At 42.0% G+C, this 22,244-nt stretch overlaps 1 protein-coding gene across 1 annotated transcript; it reads left to right on the top strand.

The window, feature by feature from the left end:
* Window positions 1-3,410: 3,410 nt before the first annotated feature.
* On the top strand, window positions 3,411-20,411 carry mbip (MAP3K12 binding inhibitory protein 1). Its single transcript, XM_029729567.1, has 9 exons — window positions 3,411-3,597; window positions 4,080-4,199; window positions 7,148-7,369; window positions 8,035-8,131; window positions 8,603-8,668; window positions 14,599-14,766; window positions 14,930-15,024; window positions 18,877-18,915; window positions 19,141-20,411. Exons 1-9 carry the CDS (start codon window positions 3,448-3,450, stop codon window positions 19,249-19,251), a joined length of 1,068 nt encoding a protein of 355 aa, XP_029585427.1. The 5' UTR covers window positions 3,411-3,447; the 3' UTR covers window positions 19,252-20,411.
* Window positions 20,412-22,244: the final 1,833 nt, after the last annotated feature.

The following is a 22,244-nucleotide window of genomic DNA, read 5'->3' as shown; positions in this document are numbered from 1 at the left end:
GAAACTGGCTCTCATGAGGACCGCCACAGAAAAGGAAGACCCAGAGATACCTCTGCTGCAGAGGATAACTTAAAGTGACCAGCCTCAGAAATTGTAGCCCAGATGAATGCTTCACAGAGTTCAAGTAACAGACACATCTCAACATCAACTGTTCAGAGGAGACTGCGTGAATCAGGCCTTCATGGTTGAATTGGTGCAAAGAAACTACTACTAAAGGACACCAATAATAAGAAGAGACTTGCTTGGGCCAAGAAACACGAGCAATGGACATTAGAATCGTGGAAATCTGTCCTTTGGTCTAGTGAGTTCAAATTTGAGATTTTTGGACCCAACTTTAAGACATGAAGGTAAGAAAATCTGGAACATTTCAAGAACTTTACTGTCTGTTGTGTCTGCTGTGTCTTTGTGAGGCACAGAGTATGTGAATGGATAATCTCCGCATGTGTGGTTCCCACCGTGAAACATGGAGGAGGTGAGATGTTGTGGTGCTGCTTTGCTGGTGACACTGTCTGTAATTTATTTAGAATTCAAGGCACACTTAACCAGCATGGCTACCACAGCATTCTGCAGCGATACGCCATCCCATCTGGTTTGCGCTTAATGGGACTGTCATTTGTTTTCAACAGGACAATTACCCAAAACAAACCTCCAGGTTGTGTAAGGGCTATTTGACCAAGAAGGAGAGTGATGGAGTGCTGCATCTGGTTACCTGGCCTCCACAATCACCCGACCTCAACCCGGGATGAGTTGGACCACAGAGTGAAGGAAAAGCAGCCAACAAGTGCTCAGCATATGTGGGAACTCCTTCAAGACTGTTGGAAAAGCATTCCAGGTGAAGCTGGTTGAGAGAATGCCAAGAGAGTGCCAAGCTGTCATCAAGGCAAAGGGTGGCTACTTTGAAGAATCTAAAATCTAAAATATATTTTTATTTGTTTAACACTTTTGTGGTTACTACATGATTCCATATGTGTTATTTCATAGTTTTGATGTCTTCACTATTATTCTACAATGTAGAACATTTTCAAAATAAAGAAAAAACCTTGAATGAGTAGGTGTGTCCAAACTTTTGACTGGTACTGTATATATTTGTTGAAATATATTTTAAGTAATTTCTGTAAAAGTCAATTGTCAGTCAATCATACACAGTCAGTCAGAAAAATGAAATGAGCAGCTAGCTCCTCTCAGTGTGGGAACATACAACCACAGCATGTCAAAAGATGTCAAGTAACCACAGCTCAGCATGTCAAAAGATGTCAAGTGTTACAGTTCCCTTCCTGCTGCAAGGAGAGAGAGAAAAAAACCTAGAAATGAATTAAAGTGAAAAGCTTGTCTCTAAACCCCTTCCTAAAATGATTAACCCGTCCACCAAGACATTATGAGGTTCAGCTCTGAGTGCTCATGCTTTCTTATTGCTGTTAATTGTTCTTTTTCTGTTGTTGCCTCTCTTCATCAGTCTCCCCCCTCATTATATGAAAAGAGGGGAAAATGTCGACCTGAATAGAGGAAGGAGATTTTCCCACAGTCACTTAACAGAGAAATTCACCATTGTAGACCAGGCAGGTTCCCATCCCTTGTCTGACAGACACACACACACACACACACACACACACACACACACACACACACACACACACACACACACACACACACACACACACACACACACACACACACACACACACACACACACACACACACACACACACACACACACACACACACCTCCAGCACAGTTTGATAGACAGTGTTTTTATAATTGAGTGACCAGTCTTTCCCCTGGTCACTCAATTAACGGAGAATAATATAGTTTTGGTAACAGGGTGAGTATCCCAAGTCATTCACTTTCTGTCAAACTGATGGACCATTCACTCAGGTAACACTTCAGTGTTTAATTGGTATTTTATCATACCAGCTATGTCCCAAATGGCACCCTATTCCCTATAGGGTGCACTACATTTACGCAGGGCCCATAAGTCTCTGGTCAAACGTAGTGCACTAAATAGGGAATAAGGTGACATTTGTAATTGCCTGGGAATAATTCAATTCACAATTACAAACCATTTCAATAAAAAATATATGTATATAATATCTTCAGATTGGAGATTAATAAACCAAATGAATCAGTTTTGGAAAGTGTCAAAGCAAAACTGTGTACATCAAATGTTTTGTGATTCAATTTTTAAAAAACTATTGAGCTCAGGTGCATCCTGTTTCCGTTGATCATCCTTGAGCTGTTTCTACAACTTGATTGGAGTCCACCTGTGGTAAAGTCAAAGGAAAGGCACACACATGTCTATATAAGGTCCCACAGCCTTCCCACAGCCTTCCCTGTAGCCTTCCCTGTAGCTCAGTTGGTAGAGCATGGTGTTTGCAACACCAGCATGGTGTGTGCAATGCCAGGGTTGTGGGTTCGATTCCCATGGGGGGCCAGTACAAAAAAAAAATGCATGAATTGAAATGTATTCACTACTGTAAGTTGCTCTGGATAAGAGCGTCTGCTAAAATGTAATTACTATAGTTGACAGTCCATTGTCAGAGAAAAAACCACGCCATGAGATTGAAGGAATTGTCTGTAGAGCTTGAGACAGGATTGTGGAGAAGGGTAAAAAAATGCCATTTGTAATTGCCTGGGAATAATGCAATTCACAAAAACAACTAATTTCAATAAAAAAGTACTGCAGTATGTCTCTATAATATACCATCTTCAGATTGGAGATTAATAAACAAAATTAACCAGTTTGGGAAATTGTCAAGGCAAAACTGTGTACATCAAATATTTTGTGATTCAATTAGAAAAAACTATTGTTAACACACAAAAAAAGCTGCATAAACCATTAAAATGTGAAATTATTATTTGATTGCCAGGTCCTTGCTACTAATACAGGTCCCATTTGATTGTGGTACATAAAAGTTAAATGTTAATGGTTTAGTCAAATATTTAGGACTTTAGTTTTGAGTACCGATTCATATATGATGCAAGTTAAATAATTGTTCTGAAGTGCTACTACTGGTTCTGGAGTGTTTGACTAACCAGGTCGTTGGTTCACTTTGTTGTTAGCAGTATCTGCCCCCTAGCTCATTTGTCCATTTTATATTATTCATATATACTTTAGTTCCCTCATGTACTTCCTGTATTGTTTTGTTGTTAATAAAAAAATAATAATAATAAAAAAAGTTAGCAGTATCTGACTTTTCACCTTGATATTCCAAAAGGCTGATTATATTCAAATAGTTATATTTTCACTACAATGATAGTGGAGGTATATATGGATTTTATATGCGCATAACATTTTTTTTTTCTCAGTTTGTTTATACTAAGGCCAACTTGTTGAACGTTTTATGCACCATCCATTTATTGCTTTGCAGGGCTACGTAATAAAACTTCCGGTATTGGAGGGACCGTTTCTAACCAATCGCTGAGCACTGTGCTTGAGACGCGGAAATGCAATGGCGGACAGGATGAAGTTGAATGACGAAAACGGTGTGGGCGATAAACAAAGGGAAAATGTTGCCATAACGTCTTCTTGCAAGGAAATATCAAGCTACAGAGACAGTATGTTCATTCTTTTGAATCTGCTCACAGACTTTGGGAGTGAGGTTGGTATAATAATGCTTTTTACACAATCTAATTCAACTACAATTGCTTCGATATCACTGCGAGAGATGCGCAGCATGTCTGTTCTTATCAAATAGGAATTTGTCAAATGTCCTTTGTCGCATGCAATCGCACGCTAAATGTTACAATGTTGCAAGAATAGTTTGTGTTGCAGCACAGTAGGCTACTACTACTAGCTTGCTGTTGCAGTGATTACAGATAGACTCCTCCTTTATCTAGCAGGCTGAATACGACAAAGTAGTAATAAAAAAAATCTTACTGACAACTGCCACGTGGAGCAAAGTAACATAACAGCCCTCGTTTGTATTAACAACCTTTGCTTGTTTTTCCCCCAGGTTCTTATAGCCCTGGAAATAATATAGTTGTGTAGACTTAGTAGATCTAAAATGGAGGCTTAACTACTCTTAGTCCAGGTTCTGACCAAGTTTCAATTATTTATTTTGTAACTATTTTTTATTTCAAGCTGAAATTGGGTGAAGCTGCACTGAAAATCAGCGCTAGTTTAGAAGCAGTGGATGTGGCATCTCTTCAACCTACTCGTCATGTGTTCACCTGTCTTCAGCAACACATCTCCAAACTACAGGTAGACTACACTACAGTCTCACAACAATGTGCTGGCAGGTGCACAGTGGTGTCATGTCGGAAATTAAGGATGGATATGCAACACTACTTTCAGAATTTATTACATTTTTCATTTCGTTCATTACTCTAGAGCAAGCATTCCCAAACTGGGGTATGCCAAATAAAATGTGATTCACATTTAAAAAGAAATAAAGTAAAATATTTATTTAAAAAATGAATTCTTCAAATTTTCAAATAGTCCATTTATATTTTCCAACGGGGCTATGCATTTGGGAGTTTTTTTTCCTCGCCTGAGTAGCCTTGTTTCACTACCAGAAATAAAATTAAACCATCTCGTGTTCAGCGAAATAACAACACAATGTCAAATACAGGTAGCCTAGTCAAATAATGAACATCCAATCACATTAACCGTTACTCTCTCGCGGGAATTACACTAACGATCGCGTGTAGCCAAACGTAGCTGCTGCTCATTCCGTTTGCTAGAAAATGGATAAATGGTTTTAAAAAAGTAAGGCACACGTCCATAGACACATACCAGTTCTACTGGTAGTACTGCTACTACCAGCAGTACTACACCTGCACCTGTCGACGACACAAGTTGTTCTGCTTCCATGAGCACATCCAATGCTAGCATCAGTAATTCTACATTTGTTGTTAGCCCAGCTAGCATGGACACTGACAGTTGTGAATCTGATGCAGCCGAAGAGCTACTGCCCCCCTTACCCGGGAAGCACCGAACAACAGACAGGGACGTTGGACCATCGAAGAGGCGCAAATATGATGAGAACTACATTGATTTGGGGTTCACTTATATTGGGAGTAGTGTCTTTCCTCATCCACATTGTGTTATGTGTGCAAAAGTACTATCTCACAACTCGATGAAACCTTCACTCTCGCGCAGACATTTAGAAACAAAACATGCCAATTTGAAAAATAAGCCACAAGTTTTTTGAGTGAGAATTAAGACGACTTTCGAGTAGTAAGACATGTATAAATGCCACAGATACCATTTAATAAGAAGGGGCTAGAAGAGTCCTATATGGTGAGTGGCTAGGACAGGCAAGCTCCATACTATTGTGGAGGACTTAATTCTTCCTGCTGCCGTGGATATGGCTGGGACAATGCTGGGGGAAAAGGCCAAAAAAACTATACATACAATGACTTCATCAAACAACACTGTTTCACGATGTATCAGTGACATGGCAGGAGATGTTTCGAAACAGTTACTGCTTCGTATACAAGCCATCGAGTTCTATGCGTTACAGCTGGATGGCCTGGCACAGCTCCTGGTATATGTTGTTTATGGGGGTCAATTAAGGAAGGCATCCTCTTCCTAAAACCACTGGAAACCAGGACAACAGGAGAGGATATTTTAAGTACTGGACAGCTTCGTGACATCAAATGGACTTTGGTCATCAAGATTTGTTTGTATCTTTACTAATGGCCCAAAAGCCATGACAGGGAGACATAGTGGAGTGGTAACGTGCGTGCAAGCAGTTGCTCCCAACGCCACTTGGGTACACTGCAGCATCCACCAAGAGGCTCTTGCTGCCAAGGGAATGCCTGACAGCTTGAAAGACGTTTTGGACACTATAGTGAAAATGGTTAACTTTGTTAAAGCAAGGCCCCTGAACTCTAGTGTATTTTCTGCACTATGAAGTGATATGGGCAGTGACCATGTAATGCTTTTACAGCATACAGAAATGCGCTGGTTATCAAGGGGCAAAGTATTGACATGTTTTTTGGAATTGAGAGACGAGCTTAAAGTTTATTACTGACCATTTTCACTTGTCTGACCACTTGCATGATGACGAGTTCCTCACACGACTGGCCTATCTGGGTGATGTTTTTTCTCGCCTGAATGATCTGAATCTAGGATTACAGGGACTCTCCACAACTATATTCAATGTGCTGGACAAAATTGAGGCTATGATTAAGAAGTTGGAGCTCTTCTCTGTCTGCATTAACAAGGACAACACACGGGCCTTTCCATTGTATGATTATTTTATTTTTTTGTGTGCAAATTAACTCAGGCTTACGGACAATGTCAAATGTGATATATCGAAGCACCTGAGTTGGGTGAGCAATTACGCAGGTACTTTCCCGAAACGGACGACACATACAACTGGATTCATTATCCCTTTCATTCCCTACCTCCAGTCCACTTATTGATATCTGAACAAGAGAGCCTCATCAAAATTGCAGCAAGCAGTTATGTGAAAATTGAATTTAATCAGAAGCCACTGCCAGATTTCTGGATAGGGCTGCACTCAGAGTATCCTGCCTTGGCAAATCGCGCTGTTAATAAGACACTGATGCCCTTTGCAACCATGTACATATGTGAGAGTGGATTCTCGGCCCTCACTAGCATGAAAACTAAATACAGGTACAAATGGTGTGAGAAATGATTTAAGACAGACTCTCTCCAATGCAACCCAACATTGCAGAGTTATGTGCATCCTTTCAAGCACACCCTTCTCATTAACCTGTGGTGAGTTATTCACCATTTTCAATGAACAAATAAGGTTTTATATGTAAGATGGTTAAATAAAGAGCAAAAATGATTTACTATATTATTATTTGTGCCCTGGTCTTATAAGAGGTCTTTGTCACTTCCCACGAGTCAGGTTGGGATGAACTCACACTCATTCTTATGTTTAATAAACGTATTGTATAGTGTGTGTGTGTGTGGCAGACTTACAATGATGGTAAAAAAAAACATTTTAGAGTGCGCTGACCCTGGTGCTAGCTGGTATGCAGCTGGAGGTTGAATGTTTGAAGGGGTACGGGACTAAAAAGTTTGGGAACCACTGCTCTAGAGTTAAATAAAAATAAATGGTTGCTTTTTAATGTATTTTGTGTTTTGTTTATTCTATGGATGTAGATAGTGTATGTTGATAGGGACTTCACCGTCTCTCCCCGTAACCTGCTTTTAATCCTCCTCAACAGTCAGTATCAGACAACCTGAGGGTACTGGTGGAGGCAGAACACCAGTCCTCGTCTTCAAAGAGCAACAAGGATGAAACCACTAGCGCAGTCTCTTCTGGTGAGATGACCATCGACTCACCACCCATTCTACCTGCAGCTCAGCCAACCAGGCCAGAGGTAGAGGAAGAGGGCAAGTTGCAGGTTGATGACCTCAGCATTCAGATCAGAGCCAACAAATCAGAGGTGAGTGACTGTAGCTTCTGTTTGGTCGTTGGTCAACTCTGCTCAGCTGTACTGACGCTGCGGTTTATACAGTAGTATTTTCAATACTATTTCCTATTCTCAGCTAAAGCCAGTGAATACTCATAAGTAATTGCCTCCGAGTGTGCTGCACACTTTGCAATAACATAGTAGTGAATCAAATGCTTGATCAGGACCTGATAAGCCAGTTTAGCACAGAATAAGGGCTCCTTCTGAGTGCTGCAGTCAGGGAATGTGGGAGTGTGTGTGTGGTCGCTGACTGGTGTGGTGGCAGTAGCAGGAGGGCTCTGCGAGAGGGCCAGGCCCTTGATATATTATGAAGTGGATGCTCATTACTCTAGAGAGATTGCATGTGGATGAAGGACAAGAGGATGCCGAGGCCTATTGTATTTCATTGTGTATTTATTTTGGTAGCCAAATAAACAGTATTTTGTAGTACTTCGTCATTTTTAGAAATGGCAAAGCAATTGAGATGGGGTATTCTGAATCTGAGTACATTTCACGTGCTGTTTGGAGGTGAATGCTAGTCTCGTTCCGCTTTGCTTGCCCCTGCCTTTATTACCATCATATAAACAAAAATCGGCTGTCGTTTGATTTCAATAGCTCTTTAACCCAGCCTGTCACATCTGTCTCCTCTACTACTATAGATTGATAGGAGGATATCTGCATTTATAGAGCGAAAGCAGCTGGAGATCAATGAAAACAACGTGAGGGAGTTCTGCAACGTGATCGACTGCAATCAGGGTAAGAATCTGAGTGAGGTGTGGGGAGAGGCGTGTTTGTGAGAGAGAGTTGGTGGAGGGAGGGATGGGGGGGTGACCGTGCACAGATTGCCAATGTTTGGAGAGGGCTGATTTCCACAGCCAGAGAGGCAAGAGGTCAGACTGAACTGTTATAATAGTGGGCCTGAAGTAGCTAACACCCTCCTCAGCTGGTCTCAAAATAAATCCAGCTTTGTCCAGGTTCTTTGAACAGAAGGGACAAGTTGTTGTTTTTCTTCAGAAATAGATGGTGTGAAAGGACACTAATACAAATGACAATTAACAGTAATGACCGTAACAGAAATGAGGGTAACAGAGGTGAACGTGTCACATGGACAGTTCATTTAATTTTAAACAGACGCATCAGTTAATTATCCACGAAATGCATATTTCAAATCTAAACTATATATTTTGCGCTGGTTAATATAAACTGTTCTCTTTTGCTATGATGTAGAAGACAGCTGTGCCAGAACAGATGCAGTATTCACACCCTACCCAGGCTTCAAAAGTCATGTTAAAGGTAAGAACATTCTATTTTAAGTTTAAACATAGTTTTCTTATGTTATTTCACATTTTTTATGTTTATTGGTGGGTCGTTCAAAGAAATGAGTCCCTTTTCGCTAGTGTAACTTGATAAAAATAAATAAATAGTTACCTAATTTTAACATTCTGTCACTTATTAATAAAAAAAACATGTTTTACCATCAAGTTAAATACATTACTATAGTAATTTCCTATTACAGTGCCTTGCGAAAGTATTCGGCCCCCTTGAACTTTGACCTTTTGCCACATTTCAGGCTTCAAACATAAAGATATAAAACTGTAATTTTTTGGGCAGAATCAACAAGTGGGACACAATTATGAAGTGGAACGAAATTTATTGGATATTTCAAACTTTTTTAACAAATAAAAAACTGAAAAATTGGCCGTGCAAAATTATTCAGCCCCTTTACTTTCAGTGCAGCAAACTCTCTCCAGAAGTTCAGTGAGGATCTCTGAATGATCCAATGTTGACCTAAATGACTAATGATGATAAATAGAATCCACCTGTGTGTAATCAAGTCTCCGTATAAATGCACCTGCTCTGTGATAGTCTCAGAGGTCCGTTTAAAGCGCAGAGAGCATCATGAAGAACAAGGAACACACCAGGCAGGTCCGAGATACTGTTGTGGAGAAGTTTAAAGCCGGATTTGGATACAAAAAGATTTCCCAAGCTTTAAACATCCCAAGGAGCACTGTGCAAGCGATAATATTGAAATGGAAGGAGTATCAGACCACTGCAAATCTACGAAGACCCGGCCGTCCCTCTAAACTTTCAGCTCATACAAGGAGAAGACTGATCAGAGATGCAGCCAAGAGGCCCATGATCACTCTGGATGAACTGCAGAGATCTACAGCTGAGGTGGGAGACTCTGTCCATAGGACAACAATCAGTCGTATACTGCACAAATCTGGCCTTTATGGAAGTGGCAAGAAGAAAGCCATTTCTTAAAGATATCCATAAAAAGTGTTGTTTAAAGTTTGCCACTAGCCACCTGGGAGACACACCAAACATGTGGAAGAAGGTGCTCTGGTCAGATGAAACCAAAATCGAACTTTTTGGCAACAATGCAAAATGTTATGTTTGGCTTAAAAGCAACACAGCTCATCACCCTGAATACACCATCCCCACTGTCAAACATGGTGGTGGCAGCAGCATCATGGTTTGGGCCTGCTTTTCTTCAGCAGGGGCAGGGAAGATGGTTAAAATTGATGGGAAGATGGATGGAGCCAAATACAGGACCATTCTGGAAGAAAACCTGATGGAGTCTGCAAAAGACCTGAGACTGGGACGGAGATTTGTCTTCCAACAAGACAATGATCCAAAACATAAAGCAAAATCTACAATGGAATGGTTCACAAATAAACATATCCAGGTGTTAGAATGGCCAAGTCAAAGTCCAGACCTGAATCCAATCGAGAATCTGTGGAAAGAACTGAAAACTGCTGTTCAAACGCTCTCCATCCAACCTCATTGAGCTCGAGCTGTTTTGCAAGGAGGAATGGGCAAAAATTTCAGTCTCTCGATGTGCAAAACTGATAAAGACATACCCCAAGCGACTTACAGCTGTAATCGCAGCAAAAGGTGGCGCTACAAAGTATTAACTTAAGGGGGCTGAATAATTTTGCACGCCCAATTTTTCAGTTTTTTATTTGTTAAAAGTTTGAAATATCTAATAAATTTCGTTCCACTTCATGATTGTGTCCCACTTGTTGTTGATTCTTCACAAAAAAATTGTTTTATATCTTTATGTTTGAAGCCTGAAATGTGGCAAAAGGTCAAAGTTCAAGGGGGCCGAATACTTTCGCAAGGCACTGTAAGTGCCAAATAAAGTGACAGCGTTGCCTGTATCAGGATTGTCAGTCATTAATCCCCATGTGACAGGGGGAATGGAAGCTTGTTGTTTGCAACAGGGAGGGGCAATTGAATGCAAGTTTCACAAAGAAATGTACATTGTAAACATTTCTAGCCTGTCTTTCTAAGGGTAACAGGGTCGACATGTTATGTTTGACCCACTGTTTTCCACCACGATACACCAGAAAATGGCCATGAAGAGTAGAACCAGCTCACCTGCTTTTACACTATGATTTGACAATTAGATGTTCAATGTTCCTTTAGAAAAAAGATTTAAAGGTCAACTGCCCCTTGGAACCAACTTCTCTGGTTTTAAAGGGCCTATGAGGCATTGATATGGGTCAAACATGAATTCTAGTATCAGAATTGACTACAAAGTATAAATAGGATCATTTTGGTTTATAAAGTCAGTCTTGTCCAAAACGGAGTTTGGTAAGTGACTGCGTTATGACTTACTTGATGGTTTGGATTACGGTTATGTCAACAATTCATGCCCCATTTTTGCCTATTTACGCGTGATGGCACTGTGTTTTCTGGGAAAAGACTGGGCGAGTTTGCTTTGCATGGCCCGGTGCCCCTCGGCAGACGGAGGAGACCTCTCCTTAGGACAGTTTTTTCCAACCCTGGTCCTCGAGTACCCCCAAAGTACACATTTTTATTGTAACCCTGGACAAACACACCTGATCCAACTTGTTAACTAATCATCAAGGTCTCAATGAGTTGAATGAGGTGTGTTTGTCCAGGGCTACCACTAAACTGTGTACTGTTGGGGGAACTGGAGGACCAGGGTTGGGAAACACTGCCTTAAGAGGACCGTTCCATTGGTCCTCTTGAGGTAGTGAGCAGACCCCGTCTACCCGAGGCACCGGGTCATGCGAAACCAACTCGCCCACTGGAACCTCTTCCCTAGACAAGACGTGGTTAGTACATACCCTAACCCATACTATATATGCAGAAGTATGTGGACACCCCTTCTAGTTAGTGGATTTGGCTATTTTGGTATTTTATTAGGATCTCCATTTAGCTGTTGCAAAAGCAGCAGCTACTCTTCCTGGGGTCCACACAAAACATGATACATAATACAGAACATCAATAGACAAGAACAGTTCAAAGACAGAACTACATAAATAAAATAAAAAGGTACATGTAGCCTAAATATTAATGCATACACACACACTATCTAGGTCAAATAGGGGAGAGGCGATGTGTTGCTTTATCTGTTTTTTTGAAACCAGGTTTGCTGTTTATTTGAGCAATGTGGGATGGAAGGAAATTCCATGCAATTAGGGCTCTATATAATACTGTACACGTTCTTGAATTTGTTCTGGATTTGGGGACTGAAAAGACCCCTGGTGGCATGTCTGGTGGGATAAGTGTGTGTCAGAGCTGTGTGTAAGTTGACTGCAAACAATTTGGGATTTAACTCATTAATGTTTCTTATAAAAAGAAGTAATGCAGTCACTCTCCTCAACTCTTAGCCAAGAGAGACTGGCATGCATAGTATTTATCAGCCCTCTGATTACAATTAAGAACATAACGTGCTGCTCTGTTCTAGGCCAGCTGCAGCTTAAGTAGGTCTTTCTTAGCAGCACTGGACAATTTGCAGCCACACCTGTTGCTGACAGGTGTATAAAATCAAGCACACAGCCATGCAATCTCCATAGACAAACATTAGCAGTAGAATGGCCTTACTGAAGAGCTCAGTGACTTTCAACGTGGCACCGTCATAGGATGCCACCTTTTCAACAAGTTAGTTCATCAATTTTTTGCCCTGCTATAGCTGCCTCGGTCAACTGTAAGTGCTGTTATTGTGAACTGGAAATGTCTAGGAGCAACAACGGCTCAGCCGCGAAGTGGTAGGCCACACAAGCTCACAGAACGGGACCACCGAGTGCTGAAGAGCATTGCACGTTAAAATCCTCTGTTCTCTGTTACAACCCTTACTAATGAGTTCCAAACTGCCCCTGGAAGCAACGTCAGCACAATAACTGTTTGTCGGGAGCTTCATGAAATGGGTTTCCATGGCTGAGCAGCCGCACGCAAGTCTAAGATCATCATGCACAATGCCAAGTGTCTGCTGGAGTGGTATAAAGCTTGCCGCCATTGGACTCTGAAGCAGTGGACTCGTTCTCTGGAGTGATGAATCACGCTTCACCATCTGGCAGTCCGACGGACGACTCTGGGTTTGGCAGATGCCAGGAGAATGCTACCAGCCCCAATGCATAGTGCCAAATGTAAAGTTTGGTGGAGGAGGAATAATGGTCTGGGGCTGTTTTTCATGGTTCAAGCCCCTTAGTTCCAGTGAAGGGAAATCTTAACGCTACAGCATACAATGACATTCTAGATGATTCTGTGCTTCTAACTTTGTGGCAACAGTTTGGGGAAGATCCTTTCCTGTTTCAGCATGACAATGCCCCTGTGCACAAAACAAGATCCATACAGAAATAGTTTGTCGAGATCGGTGTGGACGAACTTAACTGTGTGGACGAGCCCTGACCTTAACCACATGGAACACCTTTGGGATGAATTGGAACGCAGACTGCAAGCCAGGTCTAATCGCCCAACATCTGTGCCCTACCTCACTAATGCTCTTGTGACTGAATGAAAGCAAGTCCCCGCAGCAATGTTCCAACATCTAGTGGAAAGCCTTCCCAGAAGAGTGGAGGCTGTTATGGCAGCTGAGGGGGGGACCAACTCCATATTAATGCCCATGATTTTAGAATGAGGTGTTCGACAAGCAGGTGTGGCCCATGATGATGCCAATGCTTCCCACAATTGTGGCAAGGTGGCTGGATGTCCTTTGGGTGGTGGACCATTCCTGATACACACGGGAAACTGTTGAGTGTGAAAAAGCCAGCAACGTTGTAGTTCTTGACACAAACCGGTGCGCCTGGCACCTATTACCATACCCCGTTCAAAGGCACTTACATTTTTGGTCTTGCCCATTCGCCCTCTGAATGGCACACACAAAGTCTCCATTGTCTCAAGGCTTAAAACTCCTTTAACTTGTCTCCTCCCTGTCATTTACACTGATTTGAAGGGGATTTAACATGTGACATCAAGTAAGGATCATAGCTTTCACCTGCATCACACCTGACCAACTGAGCTAATTGATCAGTTCAGTGATTGCCTAAATTCCACACACCTGGTCTTCCGGGTCGATTAAATCAAAAACATGTGGTGCCTGCGGCACTCCTGGACCAGGGTTACCCCTGTACCAGGCTAGCTAGCTCATAACTAAGCAAAGCTGACAACATGTTTGATGCATGTAACCAGCTTGCTTTCAGCACATTTTTTTTAAATGCGAACTGGTTAGTGGTCCTTTTTGTTGTTGTGACTGAATGACAAACCCAAGAAACATGCACATCAAACCACACCCCCAAGACGACTCTTGTTTGCCTTTTATTCACAGCCGCTAGCGCTCACAGTATATAGACTTTTAGTTTTCTTTTGTTCTACTGTATTATTGACTGTATGTTTTTGTTTATTCCATGTGTAACTCTGTGTTGTATGTGTCGAACTGCTTTGCTTTACATTGGCCAGGTTGCAGTTGCAAATGAGAACTTGTTCTCAACTAGCCTACCTGGTTAAATAAAGGTGGGAGAAAAATATACAAATAATTCCTAATGAGCAATGATGAAAGACAAGGCCAAATGAGGAAGTGCAGTCGCCCTTTAACAACAAATACTTTCACCATATTAAAAGGTTAAAAAAAATGTAACCTTAAAATGCATCACTAATCACATTAAAAGAAATCTTCTGAAATGACTTTGTCAAAGCAACAAAAGAACTAGGGCTTTGAGAAAACTGCTGAATTTTGGGCACATTAGCTAGTCTTTATTCATATATATTGAATTTTCCATGTGCTCTATATTAAAGGCCACTACATTTTAAAATAACAGGCTTTTAAAATCCAATGTAGGTGCACAATTTCTACTTAAAATATCAAAGGGATGTAAAAGGGACTCATTCCGTGAAACAACCCTGGTATGTTTCTTTAATTGGCTTGTGACATTTTAATGGGTTTCTATTGTCTGTATGCCTTGTCTGTGCAGTGACTCGTGTGGTGAACACCTATGGGCCTCAGACTCGTGGAGGTTTAGGAGGAGGTGCCTTGGGGGAGGCTGAGGAGCAGCAGAGGGCCATGGTGTCCAGAGACTGTGGGAATCCAGCCATAGAGGAACGCCTGCACAACATCGAGACACACCTAAAGCTCCCAACAGGTGAAGAGGTTAAACAACGTGTGGTATCGGCCATATTGTGGTAGTTGCATGTCTCGCTTTACCCAAACATTTGTATTTAATTTCAATTTCTGACACTTGACTTTAGGAATTCTGGTCTTATACTCTAATATTCCTATCAGACACACAAACCTTTCTTTTCCAGAGGGTCCAGTGCCTTTAAGTGTGTACCAGAGGCTGAAGAAGCTTGAAGATCGGATCCTGGAGTTGGAGGGACTTTCACCGGAGTACTTCCAGTCTGTGAGTTTAGTGTGGTAGAAAGATTTTAACACATCCACTTATTTATTTTTTGTGTGCGTGTGGACATGCGTACGTGCGCGTTAGTATTTCTCCATATTGAGCGCGAGAGTTCTTATGCCGTGATTATCAGACGTGGGGTATTTCTTCCTCTTCAGTTCAGAATATATCATCCATGTCAGAATTTAGCCTATCAAAGTTAGCTGAGTAAGAGCGCTTGAGTTTCTGCACGACTCTTATCACTCCCTTCTCTTGGCTTGACGTGCCGGGTTCTAAGAGCGTGCTGCTCTCCATGTCCTTTAGTGTGTGCGTGTGTGTGCGTGTGTGTGCGTGTGTGTGCGTGTGTGTGCGTGTGCACAGAGAGCTGGGGGTTGAGAGTGTCTTTTTGAATAAACTGAGCTGATCTTTATTTTATTCCAAGTGCCACTGTTTAAGCAATTTCTGCAAATAGTTTGGAAGTACACGCTGAACAGGTTTCTGAGGGTGGAGGAGGGGAGGGCTGGAGAGGTTTCCTCAGTAGCGGCCTAGCGAGTCTATAATCTCATCTTTAATACTCAACCTTTTACACTCGTACCCAGGGCCTAACATTAACACCTGCCAAATGCAGGTAGATTTTGGCATTGGTGGGTAAGATGTCTATTTCACCAGCCACGTCGGTGGGTGGTCAGGGCTCCACAGTGCACGCATTTCACTCGCATTTGTGAATTAAAATAGTCAAGTATGATCACATTTGTAGTAACATAAATGCTGCAGTAGCTGTTTTCAAAGTACACTACAAATGTATGTGGACGCCTGCTCGTCGAACATTTGCTGCTAAAACGGTCTCCACTCTTCTGGGAAGGCTTTCCACTAGATGTTGGAACATTGCTGAAGGGTCTTGCTTCCATTCAGCCCCAAGAGCATTAGTGAGGTCGGGCACTGATGTTGGGCGATTAGGCCTGGCTCGCAATCGGCGTTCCAATTCATCCCAAAGGTGTTTCGATAGCACTAAGCATTGGGACAGGTAGCGTTTTTCCTGACATCCGCCAAACCAGATTCGTCCATCGGACTGCCAGATGGTGAAGTGTGATTCATGACTTCAGCGAACGTGTTTCCACTGCTCCAGAGTCCAATGGCAGCGAGCTTTACACCACTCCAGCCGATGCTTGGCATTGCACATGATGATCTTAGGCTTGTGTGTGGCTGCTCAGCCATGGAAACCCATTTCATGAAACTCCTAACAAACAGTTATTGTTATAGCACGATTTCAACATGCTATGCGCTTCAGCACTCGGCGGTCCTGTTCTGTGAGCTTGTGTGGCCTACCACTTCGCCCCTGAGCCATTGTTGCTCCTAGACGTTTCCACCTTACAATAACAGCACTTACAGTTAACCAGGGCAGCTCTAGCAGGGCAGAAATTTGACAAACTGACTTTGTTGCTTTGTTTCATAGCTGGTAAATGAATCGCACAAAGTCAAAGAACTACGAATCCTATATAGCCTATACCATCTCGCGCTGCAACACTTCCTAGATTGGGGCTTTGCGCACGTGAAGAGCTGAGTGAAAGATAATTTACTTGAAACGAGTCTACTTAAGTGAGACTTTGTCATTGTGTTTCTTGGCTATTTACATTGTTTCGTTCACAAGCTAGGTTGTTTTTCAGTTTGAGTTTCAACTGCTAGGGAAGAGAAGATAACGCTGCTACTAGTCAGACTCAATCTCAAAGGCAGAAACATGACTGGCCCAGCGTTACCACGGTAACCTCTCACTCTTAAAGGGACAGGTGAACATTGTTGTCTCATCTGTGATATTTTGGTAAAAGACTCAGGCCACAAAAGATGATGTGAAGTTAAACAATATACCACATTACTAATTACTAGTAGTACAATTTATTGTTTTAGAAACATTACAAAGCATTGCAGCATGCTCTCCTTTTTTTGTGTTTTGTTGGTGTAATTTTACAGGGGGTGGAAAAATGAGTGGCTGGTAGATTTTTATTTTATTTTTTAAAATCTACCTGGCACTGTGGTTGGTGAACCAGTAAATTAACTTTTAGGCCCTGCTCGTACTCATATAGGGGTTGAAAAATTCCAGATTTGGTCACTAAAACGCTTAAATTGGAATGCAGTGGCTGTACAGTAACATGCAGTACATGACATCAGAGCTCTGTCTCTGCGCTTCACAGCTCTGTCTGGGATTTGACTGACAGTCTTCTGAACTTGAGCACCATGCGTGACAAGAAGTTGCTCCCATCCCTCCCACCAATTGGGCAGCTTTTGCAGAAATGTTTGTCTGAGTGAGGGGAAAGCTCCAAATTCAGATGACTCAATGGTATTGTGAAAGATGAGACCTTGAGGATTCTAATAAATACCACTTTGATGTCATACATGCAAGCCACACTGTGTGCTTCACTTTTCCAAATCATAAAACTCTTATGTACAGCATCAACGTTTACGATCGCTGTTTGATGTACAGTTACAGGATGACATGGCATCATACCCTGGGTTGTTCTGAACACAATGAGCCTGTTTATTTAACGTGAAGGAAATTTGCTGGAGCGCGCACACCTGAATTCACCTATAACTCATTTCTATGGGCACCAAAACGGCGATCTGTTTCTCTGAATTGCCTTGTGAAAGCCTAACACTAAGATCATATTTTATCATTTAGCTAGTCATGTTGGCAATAGAGCAAGCTTTCAAATCATGACTTTACTATGTAAAGCGCTTTGAGTACCTCAGTTGGTAAAAAGCTGCTATATAAATAAAATGTATTATTCTCATCAAGTGGCTACTGGCCAGAGGTTACTTTGAGCTAATTAACCATAATGAAAAGGACCAGTGTGTGGCCTGGGCTAGTGGTTAGGGCAGCTGCTTTCAGAGAACAGCACTGTCCAATAAACTGCTGGTGATGTGGGAGGTGATAGAGGTGAGTAGTGGTCTCCTCCACTTTTCTATCAGTGGTTTAGTCATTGCCCAAGTCTTTAGATTTACAGTATTGTATGTTGCATAGCAGACTGCTGCAGTGCATTAAAATACTTTCATGGTTGGGTTGAGGGTGGGAAGGCCATGTTTTTGTACTCTCATTCCTGGCCCCTTTTAGTCTGCTAGTTCTGGAATTACTAAATAACTCTGAATTTTTCATGGCAATTCTTCATATGAGTAATGTACTTGCACTATTAACCTTCTTGCAGAATGTTTTTTTTGTCACCAGATAATTAAGGCACAGCTGGTCGTTTTTAAAAAAAATTATTCTGAAAGCTATTAGATTGGTGCCATTTCCAGAAATAGAATGTATTTTCTGAGGTCTGTGCATTGGCGTAAAAAGAACAAGTAGCTCTCGGGGCTAATTTTAAAGCTACAGTATGTACGTTTTTGGATGACCTGACCTAATCCACATAGTAATGGGAGTTATAGATCTGTCAGTCACATTAAAAGCAAGTCTAAGAAGCGATATGTTCTATATTTGTTATTTCTATGCTTTCCGTTTTTGTCTTTTTACTTTCGTTTTCGTACACCAGCTTCAAACAGTTGAAAATATAATATTTTTGGTTATGGAAAATATATTTCAGTGGTTTTAGATGGTACAATGATTCTCTACACTACACTTGCTTGTTTTGTCAGATAAACTGAAAATATGCAAACTATTAGAATTTTAGCAACCAGGAAATGGCATAGCGATTTCTGCATAGTGCATCTTGAATGGACGGGAAATATTTGTTCAGTCCGTCTGACTCTGTGCACGGCAGGAATGTTGCCGGTGGCTAACCTCTAACTGGTCTAGTTCTCTCAAAGTTACTTAAACCTCTTTTTTTTGTCTCTGCTCTCTCTGAGTTACCTAAACATTCTAACCTCTCATCTCCTGTGTTCTTTCAGAGTTACCTACACAAGCGACCAAAGACATCAATGTCTCAGGTGAGATGTGTTATCATACCTTTTCACTTGTCTCATACCTTTCCTCCTTCCATTACGTTCAAGTTCAAAGCGGTGTTTCTCAACCTCCGGTCCGTGGACAACTACCAGTTTAAAGTGACACTGATTTTAGTGTGCACGTATTTGCTTATACTTGTATGTCTCTGGGGAGTTAGATCTGTGTGCAGCGGGTTTGACTGTGATCGTTCTTCTCTCCCATGTTGGCAGACCTGCAGTCTGTCGGAGCTGGATGTGAAGATCAGTGCTGTCAAAGCGGCCTTGCTGAAGAGGATGGGGGAGTTTGGGCCAGTAGAGTACGACACCGAGTGTCCACTCTGACCCCCAACCTTTTGACCTACGACCTTCACACATACCCACCATTATGGGGAACTGACTAGAGGAAGAGATTAGAGACATTACCGTTGAGGTGTAGATATCCATCCTTACACACCACTGAATGCCGCTTCAGTTTTATTGAGTAAAATGTTTCGAACTGAAGGTCTTCGTCAAGTTATAAGGTCCTGACATAGGCCCTCTAGTAATTTAATAGGATCTCTATGTCGTAAACCCTCAAAGTTCTAGAATTATTCCCCTAAAACTGGCTGGCTAGCTAGCTGACCAACATTGCAGAAAAGTTCTTTGAATTCATATTTTATGAATCACAGCTTTGACTAACCATGGTTGTCAAACTCCCTGACCAAGATGGCGGACCTTTATCCCATCATAAGAAGGTTCATGTCCATTCTGGTATTCTAATTCCTAATTCTATGGGTCCTGACCTGAAGGTCTTGGTTTTCAACCTTCGGGTTGAAACGTTGCACTCCATAAAACTACTGGAGAATTCAAGTGTGTGGGTATCTATCTTTCTAGCGTGATGTGGCTCTGCGGCTCCGTGTTTTTCGGGATCTTTAGTCTGCCTCACTCAAAGATCCGGAGCTTCCCGAAGCTTCTGCGCATGTATATATTCTCTACTTTCCTCACAGAGAACAAGCTACTCAGGTGAATGGTGCTCGTTTAATAAAGTTAGATCAAAGCTGAAACAGTGTCGGCAAGATCACATAATGATAATATTCGACATAAGTTGAATATAATAGCGTAGTATAACGTTACTGTAAGATCTAAATGCATATCCCCATTTTTGTCTTGCGTGTATACAGTGTTGTTTTGAATGATGTACAGTGAATTCATTTTAGAGCAGATGGTGTAAACAAACTGTAGCATAGCCTACCTGTGTGTTTTGCCCAGTGGCGCATGCTGTTGCATTTTGGCCACATGAGAGAGAAATGCGTTGGTGTTTTTTAGTTTTTTTTAGAAACGTTATATGTTGCTATTATCTTATTTTCTGTTAAGGAGAATCCTATGCTCATTGTGATGTTGCAGACATTGATTCAGCGTTGATCTAACTTGATTCAGCGTTGACACTTCCTCCTTTTGCTGTTGTGTTGCGAAGTTTTAATATTGATGTTTTTGTAAATAAATTCTCTTTTTCATTTGGCAAACCTGTTGAAGTAGACTTTGACTCATGGTTCTAATCACACACTCACTACATGAACTGTGACACACACACACATTGTACATGAACAGTGTTAGTCATACACACAGCTAATCAGATCGCAATTAATTCCTTTTCTAAATTGTACACAACTGAAGAGGTTTAAATTTAACTACGTGAGGTAATTCATATTAAAGGGTGACAGTGGGAAATCAGCAAATCCAGGAAATGACATGGCAGGGGGCCACTAAAGCCTGCATGCTCTGTTAAGTGAACTTTTCAACAGTACATTTAAAGTACAGTAGTTTGCAGTTAGGAATTGAGTAGAGCTATTTGTGTGTCCGTCGATATACACTGCTAAAAAAAATAAAGGGAACACTTAAACAACACATGCACGGGCCCAGGTCGCAAGGATCTGTACACAATTCCTGGAAGCTGAAACTGTCCCAGTTCTTCCATGGCCTGCATGCATACTCATCAGACATGTCACTCAATTAGCATGTTTGGGATGCTCTGGATCGACGTGTACAACAGCGTGTTCCAGTTCCCGCCAACATCCAGCAACGTCGCACCACCATTGAAAATTGAGTGGGACAACATTCCACAGGCCACAATCAACAGCCTGATCAACTCTATGCAAAGGAGAGTTAAATGGTGGTCACACCACATACTGACTGGTTTTCTGATCCACGCCCCTACCTTTTTTTCATGATATCTGTGACGAACAGATCCATATCTGTATTCCCAGTCATGTGAAATCCATAGATTAGGGCCTAAGGAATTTACTTCACTTGAGTGATTTCCTTATATGAACTGTAAACTCAGTAAAATCTTTTAAATTGTTGCATGTTGCGTTTATACACTGCTCAAAAAAATAAAGGGAACACTAAAATAACACATCCTAGATCTGAATGAATGAAATAATCTTATTAAATATACTGCTCAAAAAAATAAAGGGAACACTTAAACACAATGTAACTCCAAGTCAATCACACTTCTGTGAAATCAAACTGTCCACTTAGGAAGCAACACTGATTGACAATAAATTTCACATGCTGTTGTGCAAATGGAATAGACAACAGGTGGAATTTATAGGCAATTAGCAAGACACCCCCAATAAAGGAGTGGTTCTGCAGGTGGGGACCACAGACCACTTCTCAGTTCCTATGCTTCCTGGCTGATGTTTTGGTCACTTTTGAATGCTGGCAGTGCTTTCACTCTAGTGGTAGCATGAGACGGAGTCTACAACCCACACAAGTGGCTCAGGTAGTGCAGCTCATCCAGGATGGCACATCAATGCGAGCTGTGGCAAGAAGGTTTGCTGTGTCTGTCAGCGTAGTGTCCAGAGCATGGAGGCGCTACCAGGAGACAGGCCAGTACATCAGGAGACGTGGAGGAGGCCGTAGGAGGGCAACAACCCAGCAGCAGGACCGCTACCTCCGCCTTTGTGCAAGGAGGAGCACTGCCAGAGCCCTGCAAAATGACCTCCAGCAGGCCACAAATGTGCATGTGTCTGCTCAAACGGTCAGAAACAGACTCCATGAGGGTGGTATGAGGGCCCGACGTCCACAGGTGGGGGTTGTGCTTACAGCCCAACACCGTGCAGGACGTTTGGCATTTGCCAGAGAACACCAAGATTGGCAAATTCGCCACTGGCGCCCTGTGCTCTTCACAGATGAAAGCAGGTTCACACTGAGCACATGTGACAGACGTGACAGAGTCTGGAGACGCAGTGGAGAACGTTCTGCTGCCTGCAACATCCTCCAGCATGACCGGTTTGGCGGTGGGTCAGTCATGGTGTGGCATTTCTTTGGGGGGCCGCACAGCCCTCCATGTGCTC

Source organism: Salmo trutta, chromosome 33 (assembly GCF_901001165.1).
Source record: "Salmo trutta chromosome 33, fSalTru1.1, whole genome shotgun sequence".
NCBI classification, from domain to species: domain Eukaryota; kingdom Metazoa; phylum Chordata; class Actinopteri; order Salmoniformes; family Salmonidae; genus Salmo; species Salmo trutta.
This window is presented reverse-complemented; position numbering and strand designations above follow the sequence as displayed.